Source organism: Fistularia commersonii, chromosome 17, assembly GCF_037954325.1.
Source record: "Fistularia commersonii isolate RoL2024-O1a breed Wild chromosome 17, RoL_Fcom_v1.0, whole genome shotgun sequence".
In the NCBI taxonomy this organism is placed as follows: domain Eukaryota; kingdom Metazoa; phylum Chordata; class Actinopteri; order Syngnathiformes; family Fistulariidae; genus Fistularia; species Fistularia commersonii.
The window spans coordinates 14,274,157-14,292,450 of record NC_141300.1 but is presented as its reverse complement, the minus strand read 5'-3'; the positions used below and the strand labels follow the sequence as shown (position 1 = coordinate 14,292,450).

General features: G+C 47.3%; 1 protein-coding gene across 9 annotated transcripts in view; it reads right to left on the bottom strand.

Moving 5' to 3' along the window:
* Nucleotides 1–8,077, bottom strand: part of LOC147225293 (SH3 and multiple ankyrin repeat domains protein 3-like) — a 69,460-nt gene extending 61,383 nt beyond the window's left edge. For 7 of the 9 annotated variants that reach the window (XR_015107382.1, XR_015107385.1, XR_015107383.1 and 4 more), the window contains exons 1-4: nucleotides 7,969–8,071; nucleotides 7,457–7,608; nucleotides 6,980–7,147; nucleotides 6,104–6,220 (exon numbers count right to left, since the gene is read on the bottom strand). Coding sequence is in view for 5 of the 9 variants with exons in the window: in XM_086163372.1 (XP_086019498.1) it covers nucleotides 6,104–6,220; nucleotides 6,980–7,147; nucleotides 7,457–7,608; nucleotides 7,969–8,059 (528 nt within the window). In the remaining 4 variants the exon portion in view is untranslated. Of the gene's footprint in view, nucleotides 1–6,103; nucleotides 6,221–6,979; nucleotides 7,148–7,456; nucleotides 7,609–7,968 lie in introns of those variants that run through there. The other 2 variants (XM_086163376.1, XM_086163373.1) reach the window with 2 other exon arrangements.
* Nucleotides 8,078–18,294: the final 10,217 nt, after the last annotated feature.

Here is an 18,294-nt window from a genome sequence, read left to right as displayed (position 1 = left end):
TCACTAAAGGGTTAGAGTTAACCTTTAGCAAAGTGTAAGTCAGGGGTGTCAAACTCACGGCCCGCGGGCCAATTGCGGCCCTCGGAACAATATTTTGTGGCCCCTTGCCTGAAATCAAATCTTTGAGTTAGTGCGTACCGCGCCTCTTTTCTCACATGGATCCGGGGGTTTATACAGTGGGTTTCAAAAAAAAAAAAACGGGTAAGGAAAAAGTGAAAAAGTCACTTTGTGATGTATTTTTTACTTCAAAATTAGAAAACCAAAATGAGTTTTTGCTAAAAAAAAAAAAAAAGTCTAGTGATTTTGTTAAAATGATCTTTTCTTTTCTTATTTCTATCAAAAGAAAAACCCAAAACAATAGCAAGAAGAAAAAAAAAAACGGCAAAATTAAAAAGATTGGTTTAATAACCAGAATAGCCTTGTAAACATTATACCTCTTATACATATTACCGATCCATTTTCGAATAAATTCTAGTGGCAATTTTTCCCACTGTGACAAGATTTTCTCTTTCTAACTCAACAATATTTTTAGGGTGTAATTTTGTGATTTCATCAATTCTCTTTTAATATCAATTTTTAATATTAATTCATCATGTATTTTTTAGAGGAACGGTTCATTACACCTAAAGATTTTTATAATTTACCTGTTTACCTCCTTTACACTAAAACAAAGGAAAAATTTGGACTTAGTGTTACTTCTAGGTAATAATTTGAATGGTCCGGCCCCCTTGACATCAAATAAACTGAGTTTTTGGTCCCCTGGTGTAAAGGTTAGGGTTAACCGGGAGCAAAGGGTTGGAGTTAACCCCCAGAATACAACCGATTATGATTCTTCTAGGAAATCATGCGGACAAACTGTAGAACTAACATTATTTTGTACTTTAAATACACTCATCGGGCTGCGTTTTGAGTAAAGTGAAAGTGGATTACACACACAGACACACACACTTTGCCAAATTTGACCACATTCAGAAAAACCATTTGCTCTGCGACTATTAACGGCTTCTTCCCCGCCGCTCCGATCAGCTGTCAGTCACGGCACAGCTGCTCGTCACCAGTGAGGAAATTAAAAGGTGATAACAATCTTTCAAAGTGGCGCTGCTGCTGCTGCTGCTGCTGCTGCTGCTGCTGCAAACACGACTTGCAAAACACAACAGCCCTCGCATTCGAAATGCTCCTGAGACGGCGGGCCGCATCCTTCGTCAACAATCTAAGAATAAATTCCCGGATGGTCCAATAAGAGAGCGGCGTGCCACAGTTTATTGCTCTACTCACAAAAAAAAAAACCCCTCCTCTTAAAATTAATTCGGAAAACCACTCCAGTCGTCGGTAGATGCGAATCCATTAGCATCAACATCTGAAGACAAACCAGATTTAGTCGAGTACTTAACAGTTCTAAGTGGGGTGGGTGGCGTTTGCACGGGCGGCAGATGGTCCCTCGCACAGCCATGTTGGAGGATTCCTTCGCTCATTAGAATGGAAGGAGCAGATTTGGCACATTCCTCCGAAGGAAGCTTTGCTTTTCATGGCGTCTAACTTTTAAAGGAACTCCCTTTCCAGCAGACGGAGCGGCAGCTCACAACAAAGGTTTGGACGGACGCCACGCGAGATCCTTCTTTCTTTGATTCTAGTTTTACCCGTGAATACCGGCCACTCCTGCACATCCGGGTTTCACATTCAAGACAACAAAAACCTCCAAAACCAGGTTGCAGAATGCAGAAATCCATTACCCGTTCTTTCTCCACACAGTGAAATAACCCTAAAGGGTAAAACTAGATTCCCATAAACATCTGGGAGTTTTTATTCTAACAGGAAGGAAAAGCTCTTTACAAGCAGTTGCTTCTCTTCCCAAAAGCATCATTCAATCAGACATTAAACTTGATCAAAACCTTGTATTTCCTCCCTTCTACTTGAATATGGTACAATCTGCAACCAGGATTGTAAAGAACGGCTTCTTCTATTCAGTCGAACAAACTCAGGGCTGTGCAGGCTGGGCCGCAGCGAGCGCCGCCCTTTGCTGCCGTGACCGAAAGATTATTCGTCTTCCACACATTTGTCGATGAGCATTTAGCTGAACGCAGGTGCGATCTGGGCGACGCACGACAAAAACGCAGAAAAGGAGGGAATGTTTAAAATCACATTCTACCGCTGTTCCGGCAGCTGCTTCGGAGCGTAACGCCCCTTTTTTCGGTAAATTTTAGACTCTCATGTGAAATCCTTTTTTTTTTCCACTGAGAAAACAGGCACCTCAACGCTTTCCCTATGGGCTCCAGGAGAGCGTGCACGTACGTTTTGGTCATAAGGGTCAAAACAGGCTTCTCTCTTCCTATTCAGAGATAGCTGAGAGTGAACTGACAGCTCTGCCATGAATGAAAAGTCAATGTAGATCATTTAAGTCTTGAACACACTCCCTGTAGCTTACGTAGCTAGAGGTGTTTACCTCGCCACCTCTTGGCTACAAGCTGTGTCGCCATGTCATTTTGACAAGACAAACCTGATTGTTTTCTCGTCACCTGTTAATTTAGCTAGTTAACGGGTCACCTCAGTCATCATCGCAAAAGTCGCATAGCAACACCCTAGCATTTATTTGTATGCGAGACAACAATCTGCGTCGAGGGACGGCGAGAGAAGGCGAGACTCTCGGTCCGAACGGTTCTGCTGAGCGGTTTGTGTTTACACGGCGGAGGCTAAATCCTCTCCCCTCGGCCTTGAGGGGGGCAGAGAGATGTAGGAGACCCATAAAGGGCAAATTGTAGATACGATACTTGGCGATTTGCGGAGGTGTTCAACCTTTTCATAGAAATCAGCAGTCTCATGCCTGTTAATGCATTGCAGAGGATGAGTTGTGCACGTGTGCAGGCATGTGCTTCTGTTTGACCGACAACAAGAAGGGAAGGGAAAAGAAGTCTGATCCACTGCAACCTTCAGCTGTGCATTTCTTTGTGGCGCTTGTGATAAGACCTGCTGTTGTTTGCACAAACTGTACATTACACACAACTTTCCATCGCAAAGTGTCTGGAGGTTAAAAAGATGCTGAGGAGAAACCTTTAGAAATACCGACCGCACTCGAAGATGACGTCATTAGCCAGCGGGCGATGCTACTTCCATCCGTCAGCCGGCGAAACTACCATTTTCAGAAGATGGACGAGTAAAAGCAGGAGCAATTAGGAAAGTCTCCGTTGATAACGTTGGCCGGAGGTGGAAATGAATAGGACTTTCAAAAGGGGGGAAAAAGGCGCTCGATAACGAAGGTCCTCGTACCTGCTTTTCAACAGATACCGGCGTCTGTGGAATGGCGTTCATGATGTGTTTTGGAAATTAGCTCGTCGTGTTGCCAAAGACTGGCATGTAACGGTAGAAAAGACCTCCTGAACTCAGTTAATTACATGTCTAAAGATGCACGTGTTACCGGAGCTGTGTTGTGAAGCCAAAACTCCGGTATCTGACACTATAATATCATATATTATGTAATATAGTATAGTATAGTAATTGCCCCCAGGGGACAAATAAAATTGCTGTAAATTTGTATGCGACCAGCACGTCATGGAGCGGGCTGGACACGGTGTCCAAGATGACCTTCACTTTGTGAAGCGTCCTCCTAATCCTGAGGAACCTTCCTGAACAGAGCTGACAGTTTGCCTGCAGGCCATCCTGTTATTGTGTGCCTTCTCATTCTTTTGACTGTCTGCTTGATCTTGTTCTTCTGTTTCAGTTCAGAAGTCTCCGCGGGCCCCGGCCATCCCATCAGCTCGGCCCGAACCCCCCGAGTTCACCACCTGCTTTGATTTCTTTCCCGGTTTTATGTCGTCCGACTGTCACAGTATCCCCGCCGTGTTTTCCAAGTTAGCTTATCCCAAACGTGACGTTCACGCCACCATTCCTTGGTTCTTCCCCATCTTCCACAGCAAAGGGTAGCTTCTTTGCAGAAGCCATTTTTAAATTAAATCTAAAGTCATAAAGTTGTTCGAGAGAGTTGTGTTTACCCTGTGCCGTCTCCCCCTAATGTTCTCCATCGCCGTGGTGACCAGTCCTCCAGCCTCCACCCATGGTTCTGTTTTCCCGGTAAAGGAGCCCGCGGAGCCTGGATTCGATCATATCTGCCGAACCCGTAGCCCACTCTATTCCACTCCCCTCCGCGATCAATGACGATTATTACCAGCTACGTACATACGTGTGTGTGTGTGTGTGTGTGTGTGTGTGTGTGTGAGATGCACACTGTAGCGAGCGCTGCCGCTGAGGTCAGTGTGAGCCGCGCTTCGGGTCCGTGACTCGGCTCACGAAGCTGTGACGGGAACACGACCGAACAGGACGCCGTGGCCGAGTTTACCAGGCGTGTAGTTGAGAATGAAGACGACCGAGCTGTGGGGCGTTATTGCAGAGAGGGTCTCGCGGGATGGAATAACAACATCACAAGATGGTCTCTATTCACTAATCCTGCCACCGGCAGTCCTTCCAGCCCCCTCATCGTTCTCTTTACATATCGATCGGAGCCGTTTGGACTCAAAGTCAATTCTGCCCGTCCATTTATTTCTGCCATCCAACATTATCATTCAAGCGAGGCCTGTTTAAAAGCTTTGTGGAACCCTGCTGAGACACACTGTCTGGGATCAATATGCCGGACGTGGTGTTCAGCTTCCAAAGGCAGAATGAAGGGGAAAAAGGAAGGAAAATATCTGACCGGAGTGAAAACTTGGATAAAATCTGCAGAAATGATCAGTCAGTGGATCAGACGGTTTCTCTCAAACAAAAACCTGTGGCCGTAAGAGAAACAAAACAATAACGTGATCGCATGGATGTTTCCAACAACTGGCATGAAGTATTGATGCTGCACCTCTCGAAACACTGTACCCCCCCCCCCCCCCCCCCCCCCCGACACACACACACACACACACACACACACACCCCTGTTTGCAGTACAACTTAAAACTGCAGCAGACATACACAAAACATGCACGGTTGTTGGACTTGTAATGCAGGAGCAGCTCATTCAATCTTCATAAAGAACGCAGTCGCAAAGCTGTATCTTCCAGAGCACATACTTCCATATTCATCTTTGAGCAGCTCCTGCCCAAACAGGCCAGAGCTGTATTTCCAAAACTATTCATGGTTTCCCAGGGGTGTCCTGGTTTTCACTGCCCTCCTCTCACAGTGCCCCCGATCTTTACTTATATATAACATTCATTCATATTTCAAACACACTCTCCTTGCCTTCAAGCCCCTGTAGTATCTAAACCGCGTAGCTTCCAAGGATGCTAACGATACATGACGTTGTACACGGAAGCACCTCGATCGGGGGGGAAGATCCCGACTTTGAGCGGGGACTTCGGCCGTAACCTTCACAACAGGTCTCAGGGAGGAACCGGGTCCATCGGATGTTTTAGAAGCCGTTAAAAATGGATGAATATCATTTGAAAGACACGACTGCCGATTCATTATTCATTATCGGTCGAATGCACGTTGTGAGACAAATTTCAGGTATTTGAGCGGCGAGTATTTGCTGACTAAAACCCTCAGTGGACGGCTAGAGTTAGCTTGTTAGTATGTTGGTCAGTGACATAGTTATCGCATGGTCGAAACGTTTACACGTTTACTGCGCACGTGGATCAAATGTCAGCCTAAACTCACGACGTCAAACTTGTGGTATCTGTGAGTTTAACGCCGACCGGCGGCAAGCCGGTCCTTCTCACTGGTCAAAACATTGAAGGCTAGTCTATCTTTCTAATGACAAACACAGTCACACACATTATAGAAGCACAATGTTGAAAATAAAACCATGGAGTGCACGTAGCACAGGTGACTTTGAGCAGGATCTCCAACGATTAAGGCGTGATTAATCTCAGGCTGCAAACGACGACTACTTAAGATTAAGGAAAACTGCGGCCTCGATCAAACGCAAAGATAGCGAAGAGCGTCGGTCGGTGCGAGATGGGATAGGAATACGTGCAACCCGTCCAAAAGTCAGATTCACAACGCCTTCACTCCACTGCTCCGGCGCAAACCGCCGCCCACCACCGACCGTACGCTTTACATCGACAGTTATTCGCTCGTCCATTGACGACAGCGGCCGCTCCAAGCATACAGTATCTTTGGACACAGCTGGTACCTGGTTGTAGAGCGCGCACACGTGCAGGGCTGTATTTCCTGATGCATTCTGAGCACTCATGTCGGCGCCGTAGAAGAGCAAGTGTTCCAGATGCTGCACGTGGCCATAGCGACAAGCCTGCAAGGAAGAATTCAACATTTTAACTCAAAAGATGTCCTTGTTAGCAGAGAACAACTGCAAAGGGACTGGTGAAAAAAAAAATAAAAAAAATGCAGCGGTTGCAAGTTGTGCCCGGCAATTAATCTCTCTTGCTCTCCTGCTCTGGCCTGGCAAAAGTGTTTGCCGGCAATAAGAAGGTTTTGGGTAGCACACCTACATGGGACGTACTGGACAATTAGAATACTGAAGCTGAAAAGCTCTCATCATCCAGTCTTTGTCCAGTTCCGATGTCTTATTGCGACCTATTACGTCTACTAGGCGATCGAATTCGGTTCCGGCCGCAGAGGAGATGAACCGTCGCCCCGTGGGCGCGTTTTCATTACGAGGACTCTCAGACTTCCAGCTCTACCGCTGCTCGGATGAAAAGGCAAAGTCGGCACACAAACAAAAACGGCGTTCCATCCGTTGCCTCGATGTATTTAAAAAAAAAAAAACCTTTATGAATGCGCACGTCAGACCGCGAACTGATTAAAAGTGCTGCCCTCTCTGAAAAGAAGAGAAGTTTCATGTCCCCTGCGCTCTCGTAAGGACCTCTGGAACGTCTGACAAGTGAAAATAAAACCATCAGGCGGGGTGAGGCGGGTACGTCCGACCTCCACGGCTCGTTCTCCATCTGGACCCACTCCGGTAAAGTTACTCTTACGGCCGTGATTCTACGGCGGTTGGAATGACAAACTTGTATTTCCTTCACACCGCCGTCGTGTCCGGGCGGGTTACCTGATGGATCTCCTGCCAGCCGTTTTCGTCCACGCAGCCGACCCGCGCGTGATCGTGCAGCAGCAGCTCGCAGCAGTAGGGATCTCCTCCCACCATGGAGCTGTGGTAGAGGGGCGTCAGCCCGCGGCTGTCCTTATAATCAGGTGAGGCCCCCAAGTCCAGCAGTGTCTGGCGGGTCAAGAAAGAGGGCGGATGAAGGTCCGACCACCACAAGAATCCAGTTACGCGGTTCATGATAGACCGAGTCTAACGCGACGGACACGCCTCCGTGACATTTAACACGGCGGCTCTCTGGAAAACACGACGGTAACAGAACAATGACGCGATTCATCTGAACCCATTCATATAGGTGACACAAACACACACGAGGACACTCGTCGAATATGCTAGCATGTTCGAGAGGCCCGACGCGTTCGGTAGTGGCTCAGGGACTCCGCCCGCAAGCTCTCCTCTCCGGGAACCCGAGAGTCCACTTACGATGAGGGCGGTGTGGTTCTTGCTGCGCACGGCCTTGTGGAGGGCCGTGATGCCATCCTTTGTCCGGAAGTCCAAATGAGCGCCTCCGCTCTTTAGCACCTTGATCAAATCCGCACATCCCTCCAGCTGGACGGCCAGGGTCAGAGGGCTTTCTGCAAAATGAAGTTAGAACAAATGAAGTCAGAGCAAATCTCCCTGCCGGTGCGGCGCCGAGCCCTCACACACCCTCTGCCGGACTACAGGTCGCCCCAAAGAGAAATCTCTTTTATGGCCGGACAAACTTTTGAATAAACATGAGGAGATTATCCGAGAGAGTAATCCAGCTTTACTGAACAAGCAGAAGGCTTATTTCACAAAAAGCCGTACGCGGTCATTTTTCAGAGAGGACACGGGAAACAGATAAAGCGCCAGGAAAAAAAAAAAAAAAAAAAAAGATACGGGATGAAATAAAAACAGGCTCCGGGGTTTAGGACGACACTTCATCGCGTCCCTTCGGGGAAAGACGTCCTCACCTCCTGAGTCCGGATCGTGGAAGTTGGGGTCCAGACCTTTCTCCAGGAACCTCGAGACCTTCTCTATGTTTCGTTGCTGCACATACTCCATAAATTTCTTCAGGTTTGCCTGATGGAGGGAGATGTTGGAGAAGAGGGGGGGGGGTGAAGTGGAGAAAGAGACAGCTGTGATTGGGTGATGTGGGATTCATGTGGATGGAGTGTTTAATAATGCAGCTCAGAGATGAAAGCAGCTCCTGTTCCCTCCTTCTCTGCTCGCAGGTTTTATTTCTGTTCCATCACGCCCAGCAAATGGACCATGAGCAGAAGATGTATAAACTAAAACAGGATGGACAAAAAAAGGCACGGAACACGACGGAGTGAAGACCGCACTAAAGAACATCCAAACCGGAGCTTCGCGAGATCCTCCAGAGTCCAAATGTGAAGGTTGACATTTATTGCAGTCTTGAGACGGGTCAATAAAACCGTTTCCATCAATGGATCAGCTCTCTCTCTCACACACACACACACACACACACACACACACATATGCGCGCTCTTCCAGTTTGGAAATATCTTAGATCAAAGATATATCATGTCGATATGTACTGATGAGAGATGAAGATGATCTTAAGCCACTTAGATCCAAAATTGTTAAATGTTAGTCGCCGAGGATGGAGGTGTGTGTGATCACACCAGAGCCGGTCCAATCACAAGCATTTCGCGGAAACCGTCTGAGCGCTCCGGGTTCCTGAGGGTTTCCTGCCAGGGAGACGTGGGAATCACATGGATCTCACTCTTCCGAGGTGCTAAAAACACCAGAATAGGAAAGTAAACTGAATTGAAATGGAGTGACGGATTTTTTGACACCTACCTTTTGCAGCTTCATATCGTGCATCCTGTTTCAGAATCCCGCTTCTTCATTCTCACACACACACGAACGAGCTACGAGGAGCCGCGACGCTCAGCATCTCCGAGTCAAAGTGAGAAAAAAATATAAATCACTCGGGCTTTTCCCTTTGCTCGTATGTTCTGCATGGCGGTTGTTATGGCGATGGGATACAAAGACGGCTCCGGCAGCCAATGTACACAGGAGTGGGAAGAGCTGAAGAGCTCCGGGGCTGTGTTTACCAGCGAACGGTATCTCGAATAATTCCCGGTGTGATGCTTCACGGAGGCTCCGCCGCCGATCGACTGAATCTGCCGGGCGTTAACGCGCTTGTTGAACGGAGGAAAATGGTCTTTGGAGGCACCTTGTGCTCACGAAGCATCATTTCCAGGCAATAGTTCCTCCTTCTCGCTATTTCTATCGGTGAACGCGCCCCTCCACCCGTGAAAACCCTGATTATCCAAAGCATACAAACCCGTTAACATCTGATAGTTTTAAAAAAGAATCGAATGCAGAAGCGTTTGAAGAGAGAGAATTTTAAAGTCGTCAGCCACGACCTTACTTTCCTCAATTCACAGAAGCTGGAAAATGACATTCAGATGATCTTACTGACCAAAGTCGCATCACTTTGAAGCACAAGACCAGTGTCTTCATTCATTCATTCATTCCCAAAGGTCTCCTATTGGTCCCTGACCACCTTAAACTCTAATCCTGCAGAGTCGTGGCTCTGAGCCTGCATGAGTGGGACATTGGAGGGGAAAAAGTTAAGTCTGATCTGCACGTGTTTCATGAAAAAGTGCAGAAATCCGGTCCTCGGTGGAGAAGCGCCGACTTGGACGGGAACGTTCGATGTCCCTTTCTTTCCCGATCCTGTCAAGCTCATTTTCACCGAGGGCTACGTGTAATGGCAACTCTTAAGCCACAATGATCTAGCTTTCACTTCTCTTTTTGGATGTGGCTTTCGTAACGACATTCTGCTGCCATCGTAGTTTGATTTTTGATTCTCTGACTATTTGCTGTTTTTCTGGAAGGCTGACTTTGGCATACTTAGCTCAGTGTTTGGTGTCAAAATGCGACACTGCCACATAACACAAAAGACATGCCAATTTTTCTACTGGAAAGTATTCGCCTTCCCATCTTTCTTGAAACAGCCTTCCACCTGCATCGACTTTGCTCTTCCTGGACATTTAGGGGTCATTTGTATTTCTTGTTGAAAACTGCATTGTGTAGCTACACTGCAATCTAATGGCGGGATGCCGTCACTTGATTGGCATTCATTGTGGGAAATGTAGTTTATGGTTAATGCACAGGTTTAAGACGTTTTTGCGGGCCACATAAAACGATAAGGCGGGCCACATTCGGCCCGCGGGCCTGGAGTTTGACACATGTGCTCTACACCAGTGGTACCGGGTTGCGGACCGGTACCAGGCCGCCAAAGAAATAATCGAAATTGGATTTATTATCTGAATCTGAAGAATCCTTATTTTGAAAAATATTTTATTGTGAAAAATGACCGGAATCGCTGGATACATCTCGGTCACTCGAGCGCCAAAAATGTGACCCACGAGCTAGCAAAATGAGTAAAAGACAAACGTCAGACGGAAAGTTTCTTTTCAGAAGACAGAAGAGCCTACAACTCCCAAGAAAAAGAAAGATTTTAACAGACAATACCAGGAGCTCAACTTGAAATGTGGATTTATCGAGACAGCTCCGCATAATATGCGGCAATGAAGCCTTCATTATACTAGTGTTATGTTGTTGCCGCAAAGTTACGTGGAAGCTGCTCATAAAGTTGCATATGAGTTGTAATAAACAATTGTATAAACAATCTGCGTGCACCACCAACCCCCGATCCCCGGTAAAATTGTCAAGCGTTGTCCGGCCCGCTTTACACAATCATTGTTAAAAGAAAGAAGTCACGTTCATCTTCATGAAAGATCTAAGACAAACTTGCCGTTCCTCAGACAGAGCTCTGATTTCCCTGCTTGGAGATACTTAAGGTCCTCCATCGCTCTGAATGGCTGAAGGTCTGACCAATGGCCTCAAATTACCTCCAGTCACCTGTGCAGCTTTGACTGCTCAGGTGATGATGGTGGAAAGCGGTCCGAAGCTCCAGAAAGAGGCTGAGAAGCTCAGGCCTCCTGCTCTTCCATGGAGAAGGAAGATCTGCTCTTTCATTCCGGTCTAATCCCTCCCAGTGACGGACAGATTGAAACCCTCCAATTGAGGAGACACCTTTGGGTGGATGAGATGTTCAAACGATTCATCGTGCAGCCCCGTAAGGTCGGGCTCACCAGACGCTCCCTACGTTCTGCCTTGAGGGCCACATGATTCTCAGCAGGTCAGGTTAACTGCTAGATGGTGACGGGTTTGAATCGCTTCCACTAAACCGCAGAGGAAGGACACACAGCCATCATCTGCTGACCAACGACACAACAGAGGAAGAGGTTTGTCTCATGTTCTAACCAGCAGTGTCACCAGCAGCCATGAGATACCCTCATTTCCGGACTATTGAGCGCACCTCAATATAAGCCGCACCTGCTCGCCCAGGGGTCGGCGACCTTAAACACCCAAAGAGCCATTCTGACCCGGTTTCCACGGAAAAGAAAACACTGGGAGCCACACTTACTTTTTGACGTCTAAAGTAAAGGTACCACTGTATATATTGCTTTTTGTTACCTTTACACTTTGCATAAACAAGTGTGTAGTGTGTTGCTTATGAAATCCACGAAATGCTACAGACAAAATTAAATTTAATCTATGAAATGAACACATTTTGAACTTTCAGAGCTTGTAGCGGAGCCTTAACCTGTATTTTAAAATAAATCAAAAAAAAAAAAAAAAAAAAAATCGCTGTGTCTGTAAACAATAAAAAAATAAATATTTGCAAAATATCTTCATAAATATTTATTTTACCTGGTTAATGGGACTTCTGCTCCTGAACTTCTGCGCACAACATCTGCAAATCGGGGCTATACCGGCTGGCGGGTGTACCGGCTTCCGCAAGTGTGACGTTTATTTTGAGCGTTGAAAAATAATAAATATGAATTTCTTTTAATATTTCAAGATCACCATAATCAGCCAATTTAGAACTAGCATTAAAAAAGGAACTAACACAAAAAAAATACACTTCAATTAAATACTTCCCAAGCCACTGGGAGACGCGGGTTGCCGACCCCTGGGCTAGCCGATCGCTATCTTGGGCTTCCTCCTGCATACTAAAACCGTCTAAGTCGTTTTCTTCGGCGTCTGAGTTGAACGGATTCAGAATTTCCTGATCATTTCATCGGTCCTATGTGACGAGGATAGATGTTTTAGCGGCGTGAAGCTCATTAGCCCCCCTGGAAAAAAATCCATATATTAGCCACATTGTTGTTTAAGTGAAAAAAGTCACGGCTTATCGTCTTGAAATTACAGTAGTTTGGTTCGGACGGCTTAGGTTCTGATATTCGGGAAAATATGGTGGCTTGGATTTAAAACGGTGTTAAGATTAAATCACAGCTCTGAGGTTGGAATCAGGAACGTGGACTTTGATGCTCTGGAGAACCTGAGTAGAACCTGCCCTGCTTGAAGGAACCGAATTAGAAGCTGCTCCGAATGTGGGCTTTCTTTTAACGGTCTGTGAATCTCTTCAAAACGGCAGAGGTTTGTTGAAACGGATCGCTGGAAGCTGACGCTCAGAAGGCCCCTTGGTCCCATCCTATAACAAAATTTACAAGCAATCAGATTGGACTCCCTGCACTGCAAGACCTGTTCTTCCTGCTTGCCGGTCATGTAGCTCCTCTTTGGTGCTCTCCTGTTACGTGAGTCCACTCCCCATCCTGACGGTGGACTTTGATTCACAGCCTCAGCTTGTTCATAAACAACGACATGCCTCTGGTTATATCTCAAAAAGCATCTCAAACGGATGGACAGACAATCATTATCACAGTGGTGGACTTCGGGTCCCACGTTCCTTCAGGATTCCTCCTCCCCATACAAAGAAATACCACCCGTCTCTTGGAGAACCATCTCATTCCAGATGGAAACGAGGTGCCGGACGGCTCCGGCCTGTAGGGCGGGTAGAAGATGCCTCCTCCTTTTGGTTGGAGGCTCCGTCCTCGTCCGCCATCGAGGCGAAACAACAAAACGACTCAATGCAGCAGAAGACAAAGACCCTCCTTTATCACCTTCTTCTAAGTGCTTGGTAGAAGGAGGTCTGTGTGCCAATAGTTCCTGTGCATCCATGTGCGCTCCATGCAGCGCGTTCGTGTGCATCCCCCTCCCAGCGCCCTATATTTGCTCTCATTACCCCGCGGCCCTGCGGCCCTTGGCCTCCACAGCTGGCCTCCGCCGTGTACGAACGTAACGAGCAGTAATTACAACGCCCGCCAACACGATGCGCATCCAGGAGGACCGAGCGCCGCCCCGCCGTCAGCTGGACCACCAAATAAACAAACGTGAAAACCTCGCTGCGTTTAAGCTCAAAACGGCGAACCGGCCGGCCGGGTCACGGAGACGCTCCGGCAGGCATCTTCCATCTGGAGTGTAGTGAGCGCTGACTAAATAGTTCAGAAGGACGACGGGATTCACAGCGGAGGCCGGAACCGTCGGCCGGCCCGGCGTGCAGACTGAAGGCAGCAGCGCGGTGGAGCTCAAAGATGTGAACTCGTCCCTGCTGAGGACGCCAAAGGGGCTGATGGACTCGTAGGTCTTCCATTCTACCGCAATATTTTCTGTAATGAGCTGAGAGAATTCGCCGTGTCATATCTGGGAAACGGAGGGAGAAATGAAGACCACAACGTTCTCCCTGTAGGTTCCTCCTTCGAAGGTCGAGGTCCCGGTTTCGGGTGGGAAAGGAGAGAAGCCGCTATTACGGACAGCTGTGGTTCGAGCTACGGCTGGACGGGTTTCGCAGGGATCCTCGAGGGGAACGCATTTCACAAGCTCACAAATAAAATCCTGCGCCGAGTCCCGACGTGCACGCTGGTTGCAAGAGTTTGGGTTCTCAAACAGCCGTGCACGCACTAAACCCCGTGGATATGTTCTGCGATTGCAGATGTTCTCTTCACTCTACTGAACGCCAAGATCCAGAACACGAATCCCGGGAGTCGGAAACCACGGCGCACGTTCCTGTTTGACCGAAGCCGAAAACGAACGCGTCAATCCCCGAGTTGGGCGGCGTCGCCGGTCCCGCTGCGAGCTCTGATCGTGACCCGGAACGAGGCCCTGACCCCGAACGCCTCATAGAAGCGACATCACGCCCACAAACGTGTGGACGCTTCAACAGTAATAAAGGTGGAATGACAAATGAAACGACTGAAATACAATTCAAAGAAACCCGAGAAAAGGTCGCGGAACGCAGAAACCTCACAGACTGATGCGCCGGCCGTCATCTCATGGGCTTTCGGCCCTTGCCTTAGAGTAGAATCATTGATTAGTGAGAGAAAGCAATCTTTACGCTGAGGACGAATAGAACGAATATGAATCTCCCTCCGTTCATTTCTTTTTTTACTAATTCATCATTTAAAACCGAATAATTGGAACCCGGTGTTGTAAAAGGTTACCAGCTAGTGCGTCCCAGCCATCGCTCGCTCATCACCGACGACCTTTGTCTCCTCTCGCAGGCAACACCAACACCGAAAACACACTCCGGGCACAGACTGTTCCCGGTTGTGTGTCCTCCGCTGACAGTCACTTACATAAAGGCGGCAGGAAGAGCGAGCAGCCTTGACCTCCGTCCTCCTTATATTTCCAACACGAGGCCTCCTGCTGCAGAGCCACTGCATTTTAATTAGACTCCGCACCGAAGAAGATACATCTCCCTGCCAAATCAGGCTACACACACACACACACTCACACACACACACCTGCTCACAAGGGAGGAGAGCTATTGACACCTTGGATTAGTCACACTTTGTAATCTTAAGTGATCCGCTGCATTTCCTTGTTGTTTTCTTCAATTTGTTTTCCACATTAATCTCTGCCAGAATGGATTCCAGTGAGGGGAAGGTCTTCTGGATATTAACACCTCCAAATCAGAAAGGTCAGAAGTTTGTTGGTAAACAGCTCAGCAAAGTCCTAAGCCTGAAGATGATTGGCAGGTTCAGAGCAGGCGGTTTTGCGGGGAGAAGGAACGCAAGTTTTAACCGGTGATGCAACGGAGTGAATAACTTACACAGCGGTGGACTTTGACGATCATCTCGCGTGAATACGGACCTCCGGGAGAGAAGATGAGATGAAGTCAAAAGCGAAAACACAAGTGTAATCCTCCAGCGGTGCTACTTTAAGCAGCTGACATCGTCAACCGGGCGAAATGAGAGAAAAACGAAAGCCTGCGTTCGACGGCGGGTTCGGTCTTCCCCGTCCTCCATGCTTCCAGAGCTGAGGCTGAAGCTCTTGTCGTCTGAAGTCCGGAGTCAAAGGATTTAGCTTGTTTTGTTTGTCACTTTCTTCTATAATTCATGGACTTAGAGTACAGTATGAAGGTCTGGAAGCATGTTCCCATAAAAAATGCAACACAAGCCCGTGCCGTAGCGGAGACAAGAAACGGGTCACGTGCCGGGAAGCGGGAGGACGAGGAGAACGAAGACCACAGAAGGAAAGGTGAGGATGAGAAAAGAAAAGCGTCGTCTTTAAAGGTGTGAATAGAAACGACAGATCTGATCTACATCTCTCGAGGAGACCGTCGGTCCACCAACTCCGTCGGAAAAAAGTTTCCTCGAAGTGAAATTGTATCACGTTACATGATGACATTTGACTGGTTTTCTTCTGTCCTTCATAGGACAGGTTTTGGTTTTGAACCTGATGGCTGGATGGCCCTGGTCTTCAGGTCTTCAGGTCTTCAGGAACAGCAGGTTCTCTGGCTGATTATAATGACATTTATATGTTCTAAATGTCCATCTCTTACATTTTGTGAGAACTGAAGCTGTTTAGCATCCTTTTTGTCACATTTAACCTTCACAGAGTCCCTGCTACATTAGCCGCGCAGCGCTGCTTTCCTGGCTAACGGCTCCTGGGTGTTACTCCGAGTTGGTTCATATGTGGAGCGTCATGCACGGTCGCCCTCGGTAACTCCAGAGGAGGTCTTAGTCATGATCTTGGTGTCATTCTTTGTCGCAGAGCGGTGTCGTCGAAATCTATGAGGCGTCGGGCTGACCGGAGTTCGGGTTTTCCCCCTCACGCCTGACCCGATGGATACGTCAAGGAGATCTGGAATCTCGAAGATGATCTCGTGCACAGGGACGACGGCCGATCTTATGTAACGCTTTAATATGGAAACAATGCCAAATAAAGGCGCGTGCTTGTATGGCGGATGTTCTCCTGTAACAGTTCTGGACGCATGAAATTTAAATATAAAGCACGTGGTTGTTGTCTTAGCATCCAACACTCAGCGAGTTGACTGCAGTTCCATCTAATCGTGGAGAGATCACGTGACCGGAAACAGGCTTCCGATTGGTTGTCAAATATTGAAGTCCATTACTCCTGAAGGTCGGTGTTGAAATGAATGCAGAATCTATCATTAAGGAACCTTTTTTTTTTGTCATCATGAATGCCAGCCTTATTTAAATGAAATTAAAGAGAATTAATTCAAGTCTGATGGCTGCATTCATGAAAAGGTTTCAAAAGGAAAGGACTCTCAGCTCTCTGGGATAGAAGGATGTGTTGTAGTGCGGTGATTTATTGACGTAAACAATAGCGCCGCCCCTCGTTACTTTGCACTCTTCAGGCGACTGTGTGCACGCCGTGCACTGTTTGCCCCGCTAACTCAATTTTAGCATCTGTAATATTTTCAAAAAAGTCTTAAAAAAAAACAGTATGATCTCCACTGTACTGAGGAACCTCTAAACTGAAGCAGTCGGCCAACCTGACAACAGAGGGGCATTTTAGTCTCTGCTCCGGATCAAAATGGCTGCTGTGCCAGTTAGCATTAGCACTCGATGCAAAGGTGATTACTGGCAATCGGTTTAGTGGGGTGTTGGGGAGCGTCAAATATCGCAACGCCCGGTCCGTCTCAGCTTTGGGTCCCTTCAACGGACATCCAGCAGCCGAGATTAACCTGAATCTATTCTAAGGACTCCAGGAGTCCTTGAGGAGATACCACAGTCAAGAATGCATTAACACTAGATATGACCATCATGGACCAAAAGAGTTGGACGTTTAAACATTTGGCAACTCCAGCATTCTATTATGTTAGTGAAGGATTGAACTATGCATGGACTGTGTCAGACAAACTCACGGCCATGTACGTTACTTTCAGCATCCATGGTTTCTGCCTGACATATAAAGCTGGAAGCGTATAAAGGCGGAAGGTGCGGATGGAAGACCTTCGGGTGTTTAAAGTTCAACCCCCGGGATACAAACAATCGAGATGGAGATACGTAATGGGGCCTGCATTCCTGAGGATCTGGTTTAAGAGCGTGATCTTTGCTGTAGTTGGGTTGGAGTCCAGGTCAGATTTCCATAACAAATGGAATTCAAATACGCGCCTCACATCTTTTTGTGCAGTTTAATGAATAACGGCACAAGCACATATCTAACCCTCAATGACGACACCTGGCATACCTGGAGAGATGAATCATTTTTTATGGCTTCCTATCCCAAGGATCAAGCTTAATGAGTGAGGAGCATCTTGAAAGTTCACAGTATTACATCCAAATGAATGACACGTATATCAATACTGGATAAGTAAGGCACCTAAAGACAGGCCCGCATACAGAAGAACCTTTTACAGTTGATCAAACTCTTTCGACCGCGTCGCGAGGAAGACAGACGGTGACAATGACAGAGGTGTTGTTAATTAGTTCATGGCATCTGACAGCATGAAGAACCATCTACTTCGCTTCCTTAATGATATATTATCCGTCGAAGATTTAGTCGGATCCCCGAGTTTGCTGAGCTCAAGTGAAAAGCAGCCGCGTTGGCTGGCGCTACCTTTCTGTCAAAGCCACCAGGAGTCATTCATTTTCTATGGTTTGTCAGCAGTGAGATCTGGGAGCTCCCCTCTGAAGTCACCACAGACACAACTTCATCACACGCCGAAAATAAAGTACGCTTCCTGCTGACGGGACCGTCTGAGTTTCACAACCGGTGTGTTTGGCTGAATGTTTACCGGCAGATAGGTAAAAAAAACTAGACATATCATCACGTGCATTTGAAAAGAAGGTACCTGTGAGCAGACGACGAGCCGTCGCAGAGTTTAAAAGGGATATTCGGCGTGAAGAAGACACTCCGAGTCTGCTTCGCAGCAATACATACTCAGAGATGGAGGTGTCGAGCCTTTGCTTTCTGCATATTTGTCATTTGGAAGATTCCTTTAACTCATGCATTTCTCTGCATGCAGATCGCAGTTCAGTCACATCGTAGCTCAAACTTCAGCGCAACATAAATCTTACACTTCTAGCAGAACTGGGCCAGAAGGTGCTTGAAGATTTCTTTTGTTTGCTTTTCCAGGCTGTGCCGCGACTGTTCATTTTTCA